The 14407-nt window shown below is 35.2% G+C and overlaps 1 protein-coding gene across 2 annotated transcripts in view; it reads left to right on the top strand.

The window, feature by feature from the left end:
- Grid2 (glutamate ionotropic receptor delta type subunit 2) overlaps positions 1–14407 on the top strand; it is a 951510-nt gene that overhangs the window by 672581 nt on the left and 264522 nt on the right. For both annotated transcript variants that reach the window (XM_090356798.1, XM_090356797.1), the window contains exon 9: positions 7845–7946. In XM_090356798.1, the coding sequence (XP_090212924.1) occupies positions 7845–7946 (102 nt within the window). The remainder of the gene's footprint in view (positions 1–7844; positions 7947–14407) is intronic.

The raw sequence follows: 14407 nt of genomic DNA, 5'->3' as shown, positions 1-14407 counted from the left end.
TTCATATAGAACATTAGAAAAATACTTTTTCCATTTCAATTAGCATCATTGTATATGCTCACATATACATAGTTATTGAGTTACTATGAGCCTCTGCTAGGACTATCCTAGACATATATTAATTATTACAAATGAGGGAAACTGGAATTTTTTGTTTGTAGGTTTTCTGTCTCTGTTGATAGTGGTGTGTTGTTCATACATTATATTTTTTACTTTTTTTATACTTTTCTTTAGTTCTATGAGCATCCTTAAAACAGTTGTTTTAAAGTTGTCTAAAAGTTCTGTCATAAAATCTTTTCCAGGGACAGTTAGTTTTATTCAGTTTGGACTTTGAATAGGACATTCATTCATGTGTCTTTGTAGAACTTTTTACTGAAAGCCAGATATTTAAATACAATAATATAATTCCTCTGAAATTAGTTTTACCTCCTCTCTTAAGGTTTGCTGACTTTTTTTTAACTGGCACAAAATATGGCAGTGCCAACTTTTCTCCAACAGTATAAGCTTAAGTACTTTGTAGGTTTTTTCTAAGTATTTCTTTCCCTTGGTATACACTATAATTTTTTTTTAATCTCCAATGGATATGTGTTTGCTTTCAAGTTTCTTTGTCTTGACTATTTGGTTCCAATGGGGAAAAAAAGAAAAATGAATGTGGTGGTTTGGACATAGGGTTTGGCAGCCTCTTCAGCCAGAGGAGTAAAGACCTGCAACAATGGCCCTTCTCAGTCCTTTGTTGTGCCAGAAGCAGATATCAGTGGTCCAAGCACAGATCCTTAATCTTTGGAGTAGAGCGTTCTCCTTGCTTGTTCTGCTCTTTCAAGCTGCCATCAGGATGCTCTTGGGATGGCTGCTTGCCACAAGCTTAAGTGTACAACTTGGTAGCTGCTATGGTGCTAAAAGCCAAAACTGAGCAAATGTATTTATGCCCTGCATAGTACTTATATTACTGCCACTACATTATTAATTGCTAAGTCTCTTGAAGATTATGGTGATCAGTCTTACTCCGTAGGACATGAATACCTATGGCTAATAGTTGCCAATGGATGTGTACATGGAGAGTATGTAAGATCATTAATAAAAAGAGAGTAATGAGAAAAACATGGAAATTCACAAAGAAATTAAGCTCCTTTTTTTTCTTTCTACTGTGGGAGCGTTTTTCAACATGCCTGATGAGGAATTCATGATTTATGAGCACCTTGATTGTTTAAATGTTCATAATTGTCTGCAATGAAATATAAATTGTTTTCAAAGCTGGTAAGAATTCTCAGAGGCGTAGTCAATCATTTGATGATTGATAGTTACCAATAAAACAGGAGTACTCCATTTTCATTTTGAGTTGAAGCACAAGCATCTGATAAGGATGCCTGAAAGGAAAAATTAAACAGTGACCTAGACAGAGGAGTCAGGTTTTTGGTAGCTTAGATAAACTGAGTGCCATGCTTGATTTACTGAATACAGTGAGAATGATTGGGAAATTGGAATTAGAAATACTCCCCTGTTCTTCACAGGAATGATTTTTGCTATGAGCACAATCCTATCAAATGATTGCAGAATCTCAAAGCTAGTCAGCAATTTATGAGATTAGCTGACTTATCCATCACCTTCAGATGAAAATCTTCCTGCCACGAAATTCTGCTGCTGAGATTAATTCATTCTTTCAGAAACATAGGGATATTATGTCATTCACTGGTAAATATTTTTTGTGAACTATATATTATATTCCATTTGAGGAGATTGGTTCTTCATCACTGAGTACAACAGGCACAGATCTCTGCCTTTGCTGGAGGACACAAATGACACTATCAGCTTTCCATAATCATGATAAATTACTCTTACTGATAATAATACTTACAGTACTGTTTAATGTGTTTTGTTTGGGTTTTTGGTATTATAATAAACACTCCACAAAAGAAATCTAGTCACTAAAAAGCTATGAGTTGTAAAAGAAGAGATTATTTTTCTGTAACAAATCATTTCAATAAGGCTCAAAAATTAATTTCACTGTAAGAAAAAACTAAATCTTTAAGCCAAAACGAATACTCCTTTAGTTAATATTTCAAATTCACATTTTTCCTACATTGACTTACTACAGATAATGTTTTGATTTCATCTAATGGAAAGCAAACATGAGCAAAGGAAAGATGGAAGAAAAAAGGAAGGAAGGAAGGAAGGAAGGAAGGAAGGAAGGAAGGAAGGAAGGAAGGAAGGAAGGAAAGGAGGGAGGGAGAGTGGAAAGGAGAGAGAGTATGGAAGGAGAAAGAAATGGGACATTATAACGCCGTTGTTAACTTTATGCAAGTAGTTGTTTGGTTCAGACCTGTGTAACAAGTATAGGAGTAAACACCAAATTTAGATGGAGTCGCTGACATTAGGGGTTAATTAATGGAGAAAATTAAGCAGCACTGTTATCATTCTAATGTGATTTTTTAAGTGAACTTGTACTTAAAATGTATGAAATGACAAAAAAAGAAATACAACAAGTTTTATAAGTTTGTGATCATTAATGTTAAAATATTATAGAAAGTAATACTGTGACCAAAAAGGAAAGGAAAGCAAATAGTTTTTTGAGTAAGAAGAATCACCTTGAAAAAACCATGAAAGCTGTCAGGAATATGACTGTAATATGAGAGTAAGACTGGAAACCTGTGGAGCTTTTCCATTCAGTTTTAACTAGAGAGTTCAAAAGGTAAAGTAATGAGAACAATGGGAGTTTTAACTCACTCTTTCATCTAGGCGAATCTGCCATGTTCTGAGACACACACAACATGACAGGGCCCAGAACACAGCTATGCACAAGCCACAGTCATCATTCTGGCTTCAAAGTTTTCAGGTTTCTATCCTGTTTGAAGCAAGGAAAATAAAAGGCTGGTTTGAGAAAGTATCCCTAGTTAACTTTTACAAAAGAAACCAGTAAAGTAATGACTTCCCACAATCAGATTAAGATACCACCCTACACGTTTGTATTCCCTGAGTGTTGGGTAAAGCTTGAGAGCAATCATGCTTGCATATTGTAAGTCCCCCCAAAACTTAAAAGATACTGAAAACTGAGTCTTATTCCCAGAGAATTTGATTTCACTGTGTCTGTGTATTATTTCTCATGTATTCTGTAGAAATCAGTTGTTACATTCATCTTCTTAGCTAGTACAGAAGCTTTTGTTTTTCCATAGCAAATTAGGGATCCATAAGAATTCAAATCATGTGATTCATTTTTCCTTGTTTCTCAAAAGCATTTTCTCCTGCAAGAAACCCAAGTCCTAGCTGGGCAAGGTGGCTCCCGCCTGTAATCCTAACTACTCAGGAGGCTGAGATCTGAGGATCTTGATTCAAAGCCAGCCGGGGCACTAAAGTCTGTGAGACTCCCATCTCCAATTAGCTACTAGAAAACTGTAAGTGATGCTGAGGCTCCAGGGGTAAGGCGGTAGCATTGTGCTGAAGAGCTAAGGGACAGCACCCAGGCCCAGAGCTCAAGCTCCATGACCAACAGAAAGAAGGAAGGAAGGAAGGAAGGAAGGAAGGAAGGAAGGAAGGAAGGAAGGAAGGAAGGAAGGAAGGAAGGAAGGAAGGAAGGAAGCAAGCAAGCAACTGCTACTTCATGATAATGACAGAACTGTAGAACTAGAATCTTAAAACATGCACTCATCCTTTAGCGAGCAGGTCTTACAAATTGAACCTCTTTTACATGTGAAAAATTCCCTAAAGAAAAATTTTATTGAAAGAGTTACTGGCATAGTGCATTCCTAAGCAAGAAAGCATTCCAATTTAGCTCAGCTCTATAAAGCATGCGTCTGAGTCAACTTGCCACATGTATTCTTTCTCACACCTTCAACCCCATTATGGAAGCCATATTTACCAATAAAAGCTGCATGTGTATAAATGGCTAGCTTTCGATCTGACTTAACCATGCTTTTGTTGTTTCCTCATTTAGTTTGAAAGCTGAGAATGGAAGTGAAGCATCATAACAGATAGCATGCAATCTCAGTGCAATAGATATTTCATGTCCTTTCCCTGTAGTTTTGATAGTATAGCCAGAATAAATATTGGGAATTCCTTTCACTATTAAATTAAGAGCTCTCTTGACTCTTCTTATTAAAGTCTACAAACTATTGAGTGTAAAATTAAAGTGGAACTATTCAGCTCTTTTTGAAATCTAACGCTGCCTGAAAATTAAGGTTATAAAACTCCAGTCTCAAAAGTCATCCCTTACAACCCAGGACAAATGAAAACTGAAAACATAGAAAAGGAAAGAGTAAATACAGTGTGAGCACTGCTATATATAATAATAGGAGTGTACTATTGTTTTCATACAAATATATCAACCAGATTGCTGAACACATGGTATTACATTGATTTTTAACAGAAGGCTTATGTAGCTATTATTGCTAAAGCTCCAATGAAGGAAATAATTAGAGCACTAAGCATTTCAAAGGTTTTAAAATGACTGTAGGCAATAACCAGAGAATAATATAGGAAATCTATCTATCGCTATTGAAAGGATATGGATTTAGTTCTTAGATTTTTCATTCTTCTAAGTGTTCCCTAGATTTCCAGGGCACCAAAAGGATGTGAGTCTTATTTTGCCATTAGCAGAGAGACTTACTGTAAATTTCATAGGCTGCAGGGAACGGTTTTATTATTTCCTATATAGAAAAGCACTCTGATGAATAAATAGTGTATGATCATGTGTTCATTGTCTTTTTCTGTTTTTTATATCTCTGTTTAAAAAAGAAAAAAAAACAGAAACAAGCAAATACACAATAAGACCAAAAGAACTTTATCCAAACAGCCATGGAAGTTAAGTGGATGAGATTCCGAACAATTAAATCAGAGTTGCTAGATAAGTCTCATGTTTGAACTTAAGTGTAACTCTTTCAAGTTTTCTCAAACACTGTATTTGTGTTTTGCTCCACATAGCAGAATATTGTCTCTTGTCAATACTAACTTAATTTAAATCTGTGCAAAACCAACTCGTTTTCATCACCTATTGTTGGGAAGAATGAAAATCAAGCAGAATGTCTTGAAGTGAACCTAAGACACATGAGAGGGTATGGCTGGAAGAAATTTAAGGATCTTAAAATGAGAGTCACAGTGGCTCATACCTGTAATCCTAGCAACTCAGGAAGCTGACATATGAAGGTTCTAGTTCAAAGTCAATTTCAGCAGAGAAAACCAAATCAGAGAGATTAACAAAAAAAAAGTCAAAAGAGGGGGATGTAACTCAGATGTCAGAGCACCAGGCTTAGGGAAAAAAAACAGGCAAGAATGTGGGGTTCTGAGTTCAAACTCCAGTACTGGCATATACACAGCACAAAGATACTTAAGAAATCCTCCAAAGTGTTTAACATCAATATTTCCCCATTTATTAACATTATGTCCTCATTCATCTTTAGTATATATTTTGTATCATTTGTTATACATTTTAGTATATATCTGTGGTGTCAGCATGCCTCAGGATAAATGAAATACGTTTGGCCTTTATTGTTAATAAGTGTGTTATACATAATAAAGTTCCGTGCATATATTATTTATATGTATGTATGTATGTATGCATGTATGTATGGTGCTGGTACTCGAACCTGAAAAGAAAATGTGTGAGTTTGGATAAAGAAAGTGAGTCATGAAAGGTAAAAAATTTCCATTAGATAAAGGAGAACGTGGTCTTGTAAAACACACATGCATGTGAGAGAGAGAGAGAGAGAGAGAGAGAGAGAGAGAGAGAGAGAGAGAGAGAGAGAGAGAGAGAGAGAGAGAGAATCTGATTAAACACAAAAAAGTTAGGTGGAAAAAGTATAACATATATATGCAGAACAAATAATGCTAAGTCCCCACCTAGGTTTGGAGATGAGGTATATTTTACTATCCTACCTGTTTGAAATATATTTTGTGCTATTTAACTTGTAAACCCTAGCGTAGTGAAGGGCTTTAAACCCTTTTTTAAATTTACTGTATTTACTTATTCATGATAATTCAAAAAAAGCTGAAAGTTATACACAGAAATGTTGGGGATGGTTTGGACTCAGGGTCTCATGGTTCTCAGGTCTCTTGCTCTGCAGGTCCTCTACAACATAAACCACATCTCCAGCCATGCCTTTTGCTACTTATTTGAAAATGGAGTTTGACTGGGCTGGCATTGAACTGCCATCCTTCAGGTTTCAAACTTCTTGGTAGCTGGAATGAGAGGTGTGAGCCATCAATATCTGGCTAGAAATTATATGCTTTATGTGTGTTTCCAGAGCTCTACCAGTTATGTTGCAAATTCAGCATCAAATATGTTGACTACTCAATGCATGATTACACTATCATCAAGTTAGTGTTGATAAATCTCAGTTACTTAAGCAAATTGGCAATAGGTTCTCCAAACTTAAAAAAAAACATAAAGGAAAAAACTCTTCACGTTGCTTTGGCATCTTAGACCTACTTACTGTGTTTGAGTCTTTCCTAAAGAGCTGTCTGTTAAGCTTAAAAATCAAGTACTATAGTTATGAAATGTGGAGAGAGTAGAGCAGAAATTTAGCTCTTCACTAGATGTCTTCAATGTTATTTTCTACCCATTGCGATTTGGTTTAGGAAAATAAAATCATCTTGAAGTAATTAGAACAAGTGCATGTCAAGGAATATAATTGAGGATAGACTTTGGTTGACCTCAGAAGAAAACAACAGCTCAGAAGAAATTTCACAAGGTTTTAAATTTGGCAAGAGAACTACAATATCTCTGATAATTAGACTTTCAACACATTTGGATTTGCTAATTGGATCTAAGTTCTAATTAGACTTTTTATGTAACTAAGAGTGACATATCATTGTATGAATTTAATGTGCTTTTACAGTTGAAACCAACAATTAACAACCTTTTCCAAATTATTTTAATAAGGAAAAACCTGGCTTTGTTGTGCATATGGTGACACATCCCCTTCTCTTAGAATATATTATCGATATTTTAGGGTTCTTAATTAAACACCCTTTGGGAGCTTGAAGAGAAAAATGTGAATTTTAATAGGACACACCTAAATCATTTACTTCTGAGGGATATTTCCCAGTGTGTTGATACCTTTGGATGTCACAAACAAAATATGATATAAGAGAATAAATCACTGCACTCATCATGGGAAATGGCACAGACAACCAGGTGCTTCTTTAATGATTCAGTTAATCAAACCATTTCCACACTTGACTCAAGCTTTGTTCTACTTTCAAAGTGTGCATATAAGAATAGGATCCCCAAAGTGGAGGCTGTAGTGGAGGGTACATCGCAAGACATTAAGTTTTGCTATTGGCAAAATATCCTATGAAAATGGAGAATGTTGACTAAGAAAAGGGGGAGGTGGAGAGAATAATGATTGTGTGTGTGTGTGTGTGTGTGTGTGTGTGTGCAGTGAATATTTTGAAAAGCAGTTATCCTAAACATATTGAGAAATATTATTATTATTTTATAGTTCTTGTTTCCACAGCTAAAGCTGTGTCTATGATTAAATTGAAACTGCGGGGCAATATTACTTGTGCAATAATTGATAGATGTGAAATTATCCTAGGATTTATGTGGTATTCCTTTTCCAATTAATGCATTACAGTGCCCCTGTTACTGGTGTGTGCATAACTCCTCATTAAGCCAAGTGTCCTCTCTGAGCTCCTGAAAGCATGCTGACTCCTGTCATGTACCCAACGATGATATTTAAAAGCAGCAAGTGGCATTTCTGATGGCTTCATTTGCTGTTTATAAAGAAGACCCATACAGGACCCTTTCTACAGCAATTATTCCATGAACTATCGGAGAGTTCGCCATAAGATCTTTACAGGTCACTGGACTGTTCTTCCGGCAGAAAAGTGACTGGAGCTGTTTTACCTTTCAGCTTGGGTGCTGGAATCCTGTCACAGGTCTGAACGGGACACTGACGGACAAGAAACTGGAAAATAATATGCGTGGTGTGGTTCTTCGTGTGGTCACTGTTCTGGTGAGTCTCTGGACTTCTTGAGTTTCTTTCCAATTACATTCCTTTATGATTTATTAACTGATAGAGTCATCTAAAAAGAGCTTTAAGCAAATCCTGACAGTTCTTTCTGAGATTGTGGTAATGGTCACATTTTTTCTCAGCTTTCAATTAATGTGGGTCAGAAACAGATTTCTGTTGTTTTTTTATTAAAGAATTTATTAACATTGATTTTTACATCATATTTCAAAAGACATGTTTAACAAATGAGTGTTCAAGAAGGGAATCTCTATATACAATCACTGGCACTTAGTTTTTAGAACATAATCAAAATTAGGCTAAGGGTTTGTATGTCATAGATACATATTAATTTATGAAATAAAACATTATGTTTTTGTTTTTAATTGCAGTGCTTTGGCTGGGAACAGCCTTAGACAAAATAGGCCTCATTTCCATCCGTGTCCCATGATTTCTTATATATTATAAAGTATGACAACCAACAGATATGACTTCCTTGAATGTATAGCATGCATAAATGAGGTAACTATAACCAATGAAAATACATTTCACACTTTCAGTGAATTCAGCAATTGTAAATCAATAATAGACTAATAAAAATAAACTAGAGGCCTAATTCAAAGGGAGAGACCAATCAACTTTTTAACACATATCTATGGAAAATCAGCCATATTCCAAACTCTGTGCTTATTAGCAAGGATATTGGCAATAGAATAGGCAACTGTGACTCTATTTTTGATGGAGCTAACCATTTAGTGACTCTATAACTAGAATTATGGGTGAAAAACATTTTAGACAATGCCATTTACTTGTTTATAAATATTCTGCCATTTCTCCCTCCTAATAAATAAGCAAAACAATAGAAATATTCCTAAAAAAGCAGTGAAAAAGTCAAGTGGCAAGTATCTCAACAGCCATAAAACATGAAGATATATACATTTTCCTGCTACCACATGTTTAACTTTGTGCTACTTTATAGCAGCTCAAAACCTAGACATGGTTGGGTAACTTTATGTTTTCCTGGAAAATCTAACCAATTTTTAAATTTGCAAAAGATCTTCTCTAAACTAAATTAAGTGTAGAATTAGTAAATTTGCTTTATTAAGTCATTAAGTAAGTATTTAATTAATAATCACCATATGAGAGACTTGGTAATAAATATAAGGTTTTTAATATTTAGACACTGTCCTGAAAGTATATGAAGAGTTTTGATAGGAACGTACATATACAGTGAATAAAATTTATTAAATATTCTACTGAGTCCTTTATGTATATTATTCAATTCATACCTTGTAGTATATCTCAGGAATTAAGTCTATATTGATTCTAAAAGTATCAAAGAATAAATGGAATAATTTCAAAGTTGAAATATATATATATATTTGTTTACAGTAAAGATGAAATCAAACTCGGACACCAGCCCTCTTACCCCTTTCATTGAATGACACATTATATTTTCTCCATTCCAACTGTGATAATAGTGAGAAGTAAAGATATCTGTAGACTTTTATTGGACCTGAGAATTGGACATGTTTAACCCTGATTGAGGTAAAAGTAAGTTTTATTGGGAAAGCTTCATAGGGGCCAATTATTTTAAAGTCATTTCCAAGATGAATAAAAAGGTTGGCATTTTGTTCATGAAATGGTAAGTGCTTCCCACAGTGTTAATGCCTGCAACATTTGAGATTTCCCTCATCACTCACAAAGGTCTGTTTCCTGTGAGCTCAGGCCCTGTTCAGTTCCTGAATATAGTTAGTGAATGAAATTATGTCGCTCTCCAGGTCTTTGTCTGTTATACATCCTCGCAAGCTTCCTCTAGTCAAACTGAGAATCATTCTCGCCTCCATCTACCTAGCAACTCCAATCTTGAAACTTTCCCCTAGTATCCTAGAATGAGGATTTAGTCTACATTGACTTTATCTGAACACATAAACACCATCTTCCTTTATTGCCAGGACTGATCCCCAATACCTTGCAAAAGAGAGAGAAAAGCCCATGAATATAGCCCCAAAAGGAGACCTTTTAGCTTGTAGCTGAAACGTAGTCTCCACTCTACCCTCTATCTTTACATTCGTGGAAATTGATAGTCAATTACATATAAGTGAACAGAGTTGATTTACCTTATCTAGGCTTTAAAGCCATCATTTTTATCACTACTAATGATATTCATTGATTTAAGGAAAATATTGTAATATTATCTATACCTACCTATCTATTGATTGATTGATTGATACAAATACATACATATATTAGTAAATAATTTAGTACTGTAAGATTTATAACTCTAAGGAAAAATAACTGGTATACTTAAATTGTGCCAGTTCTACTCAGGAGATTCTGGGACAACAAATGAAGAGTTATTACCTCACAATGTTTTTAGAACACTATAGGGTGATGAATGAGTTTAGCCAACAAGAGTGGTTAAACTGAAGATATCTTCCCTGCTCTCTGGTTTTATAGGCTCAGAGAGTCCCAGAAATAGCTTAAAAGAGTTACAGGGCAAACTCCAAGAAGTAGATCACTAGAAATCAGAAGGCACTAACAGATGTATTTTCAGGGCACCTTCTGTCTTTTGACAGGATTACTGCAAAAGACCACTCATAATCCTATGTCTTTACTTTAGCACAACCAGAGTTTTCCACTAATATCAAACTCCAAGAAAATGAGTCAAAACTCATGCAGCCAGTCACAGTCCCTACAGTACTCTAGGATTGCCACAACTTATTTCATTGAAGAGAAATAAATAATTAACACTAATATAAACATGGCTAATGGAGTCACCAAAAGGTTGACCCACAACATGGTCTTAGAAGCAATTATTGCTTGTCTTTGTTATCAATACTTTTTAAATTGTACATAGCCTGACAGTTCATAATTCAGTATGTCACAGTTTTAAGAAAACTGTGATTTATATAAAACGAGTATAAAGGAGAAAGGGAGGAAAGAATGAAATAGGGAATACTTGTGAAAGTTCTCAATCCTCTAAAGAAATAGAAATTCACAAAGAAGGAAGAAAAAAACCCTTTTATTTTCTTGGAGTATGCCTCTCTAGAAAGCTTATGAATAATATCCGCATATAATGGATACAGGTAGAGAGTATTTTCTTTTTTGGGGGGACATTATATAAGCATCAAATTTCAATTAGAAGAACATGGAGAGTATATGTAGTCCCACATGTTGATATATATATATATATACATATATATACATGTTGATATATTTATCAACTTAAATTTAACAGTGTCCATAGTTTCCTCTTAACACATTTTTCACAAAAAAAAATAATAAGGTTGTATATATGTGAGTACATACACACAGCATGGGGGCTTGAACTCAGAGCTTCCAGACCTGAGTTTGGCATTTTGGCTTAAGGCAGGCACTGTATCACTTGAGAAATGCCTTTACATTTAGTTTTATTTTATTTTGTTTATTACCAATTGGAGATGAGCTTTTTCTACTAATTGGAGATTGGGCTCTCCTGCCCAGTGTGCTTCAGTGATTCTTGTATTCTAGCTTCCTGAATACAGTTATAGGTGTGAGCCACAAGTTCCAGCTTACTTTTAATTCCGATTTCTTCATTCTATTTCATTACTCTTCTCTAGTTTATCTCCTTTTGTCAACAAACTTACACTAGTTTGATATATACTGTAAAGAACACTTACAATCAAAAGGTACTTGTTTTCATCTCAGGTTTCCTTCTTAACAGGCTCTTGATTTGACTTTCTATCTGGTAAATATCAAAAAATATGACTGTGAAGGGTTATCATGATGGGAGAAAACTGTGTGAATACAAGGTATACCAGTTATATCAAAATACACAGAGTTTTCCATAGAAGCATCATTATTTTCATAAGCGAACCCCAGTGTGGAAATTAAGTTTAAAAAAAGCATGAGTTATTACGAAGGTATAATTTATCAATAAAACCATGAAACCTCAAACATTTTGTGAGAGATTATATGCAAGCTCCTAAGGCAAGCAAATTAAATATGACCTGAAGAATCACAAGTAATGTCACACTATCATACTTTGCTAAGGAGGATGGTCAGCCATTGAAGTTGGAGCTTTCTGGAGGAAAAATTAACAAAAACACCTATAACTCCCCCCCAAAGCATCCCAAAATATGATCTTCAAAAACTTTAGACATCACATGCCTTCTGTGAATTGTGTTTTGTCCCACACTAGCTTTAAATAAGTTCTTGGTGTCAGTACGTGTTTTTTTAATGTTATTGTGAAGGTGATGAACAGAGGGGTTACAGATACAAATGAATATATTTGTTGTTAACAGTGTCACCTCATTGCTGTTTTGTCCCAGTTTTTCCCTCCCGAGCCCTTCCCCTCAAGTTGCATAGTTCATTTTCAAAATAATATCTAGTGAGTCACACTACTGTATTTATTTACCCTTTCCTGCACACTTTCTGTGCTCTGCCTTGCCCTAAAATACCACCAAGGAATTGATTTGAAATGATCATTGACGGTAAGGTTTTTGTTAAGACAATATGCATGTTTTTCTCATGAAAACCTTCAGTATTTTTATCTTGTATGCAGAAGTTTAAATCCTCTTTGGTATCAGCTTTTGAGTCTCTTAGATTGGAGATAGCCTTAGGTATTAGGAGATAAAGTTGGACATGAGGCTCTACTGGGCATGTCCTGACAGCAAGAAGATTGATGGCAAACTCTGGTAGCTACCAGATTGATATCCAAAGAGGAGTCCTTTGAAAAGAGTTAATAGTAAAATGGGGTTCAGGTCCTCCACACAAAGATGACAACTGGTTGAGGGGTAATGTCCAGTTCATGAAACTAAACTGAGAATCACAATCAGATATGTTAATCACTAAACAATGATACTACAGTGCGACACACAGTATAGCATACTGGTTTGGAACACAGCTCCTGAAGCAGACCCACATCTAGGCTGGCAAAATAAGGAATCCAGTTCTTGGCAAAATGAGCAAAGCTTCCAACAACTCAACAAAGAAAAACAAAATAACCTTGACGAGCACACGGGAATACTTTGATATTGAATAATAGACTTGTGTACATGAATCATGATTACAAAAAAAAGAAAGAAAACCATTAACAATAGATAAAGTTGACTCATCTTCACACCTGTAATTCTAGCTAATCAGGAGGCTAAGTTACTGAGGATCAAAGTTCAAAGCCAGCTCAAAAAACTCCATGAGACACTCCTCCCAAAAACTAAGCACACAAAAGCAGGGCTAGTGGCATAAATCAAGGGATAGAACAATATGAAGAATATATGCAAAAGAATAGAAAGTATGATATTTGACCAAGTATTTGAAGTATCCTAAAATAAATTAGAGTATTATCTGAAGTAAGTAAAATAGAAATACAGGAAATGTCTATACACGTGTTAAATAGTCTCTTTTTTTTTTTTGTTTGCCAGTCTTGGGCTTGGGCTCAGGGCCTGAGCACTGTCCTTGAGTTTTCTCAAGGCCAGACCTCTACTACTTGAGCCACAGCACCACTCCTGGATATTTTTCTATGTATGCAGTACCGAGGAATCGAACCAGGGTCTTCATACATGCTAAGCAACACTCTACCACTAGGCCAAACTCCCAGCCCCTCAATATTCTCTTTTACAACTTTCTCCAGAGATAAAGAAACATGTACATGTAAAATTAACATTATATAGAGATACTATTTATCAACAAGTGAAGATGCTATTGTTAAAACTTTCATCTAGCCTCAGATTTTAGGTAAAATAGTGTTCATTTTCATTGTTAAAGCAGTGACATCAGTAGGCATAGCTATATAATACCTCTACTATATACACATATTTTGTTCTCTCTCTCCTGACTATACCCATTTTAAGTAAAAGAGAGAAATGTAATTTTTATATAGAGACACTTGAAAAATGGCTTGCACAAATGGTATACTTTATAGCAACATTATAATATGTAATCACTGCAGTGCTGACTGAATAAAGCCATTGCCAGATCTGATGCATGATGATATCTTGCAAATTTTCTTTCTTGTACATCACACTGGCTGTTGAGTTGACAGCTGCCATGCAGACCTGTGTTAGTATCTCTTGCACTTGAGGCAATTGTGTATGACCTGTGTTTTTCCTCTTGGAAACCATAATGTGAATTCTCCTAGTAGACAGTGAACAAATATTCCAGACACAGATTGCATCATTTATTCTGTAAAACAGAAGGTTGGAATGGAATAGGCAGAGTCATTTGCAAATTCAAAGATATTAAACCAGGAGAAGTATGGTCTTTCCTGGTGTCTGTACTTTCTAGGGAGTTACAGCAACTAGATTATTTCATTCAGACAGATATGAGGGAGACTTTGAAGTTTTAAGTCATCCTTTGGCAAGAGGGTAGTTGTGACATAGTCACAAAAACACAAAATCAGCACTCCATAAAGTTCCTCAAAAGTGAGCATGAACCGTACCTGGAGTTCACAGCTGGAATCCTAGCTACTCCGGAGGATGAGTTCT

Source organism: Megascapheus bottae, chromosome 23 (assembly GCF_031878675.1).
Source record: "Megascapheus bottae isolate mThoBot1 chromosome 23, mThoBot2.hap1, whole genome shotgun sequence".
Classification (NCBI taxonomy): Eukaryota; Metazoa; Chordata; class Mammalia; order Rodentia; family Geomyidae; genus Megascapheus; species Megascapheus bottae.
The sequence above is the reverse complement of the archived record's forward strand: the minus strand, read 5'-3'. Positions and strand labels throughout refer to the sequence as shown.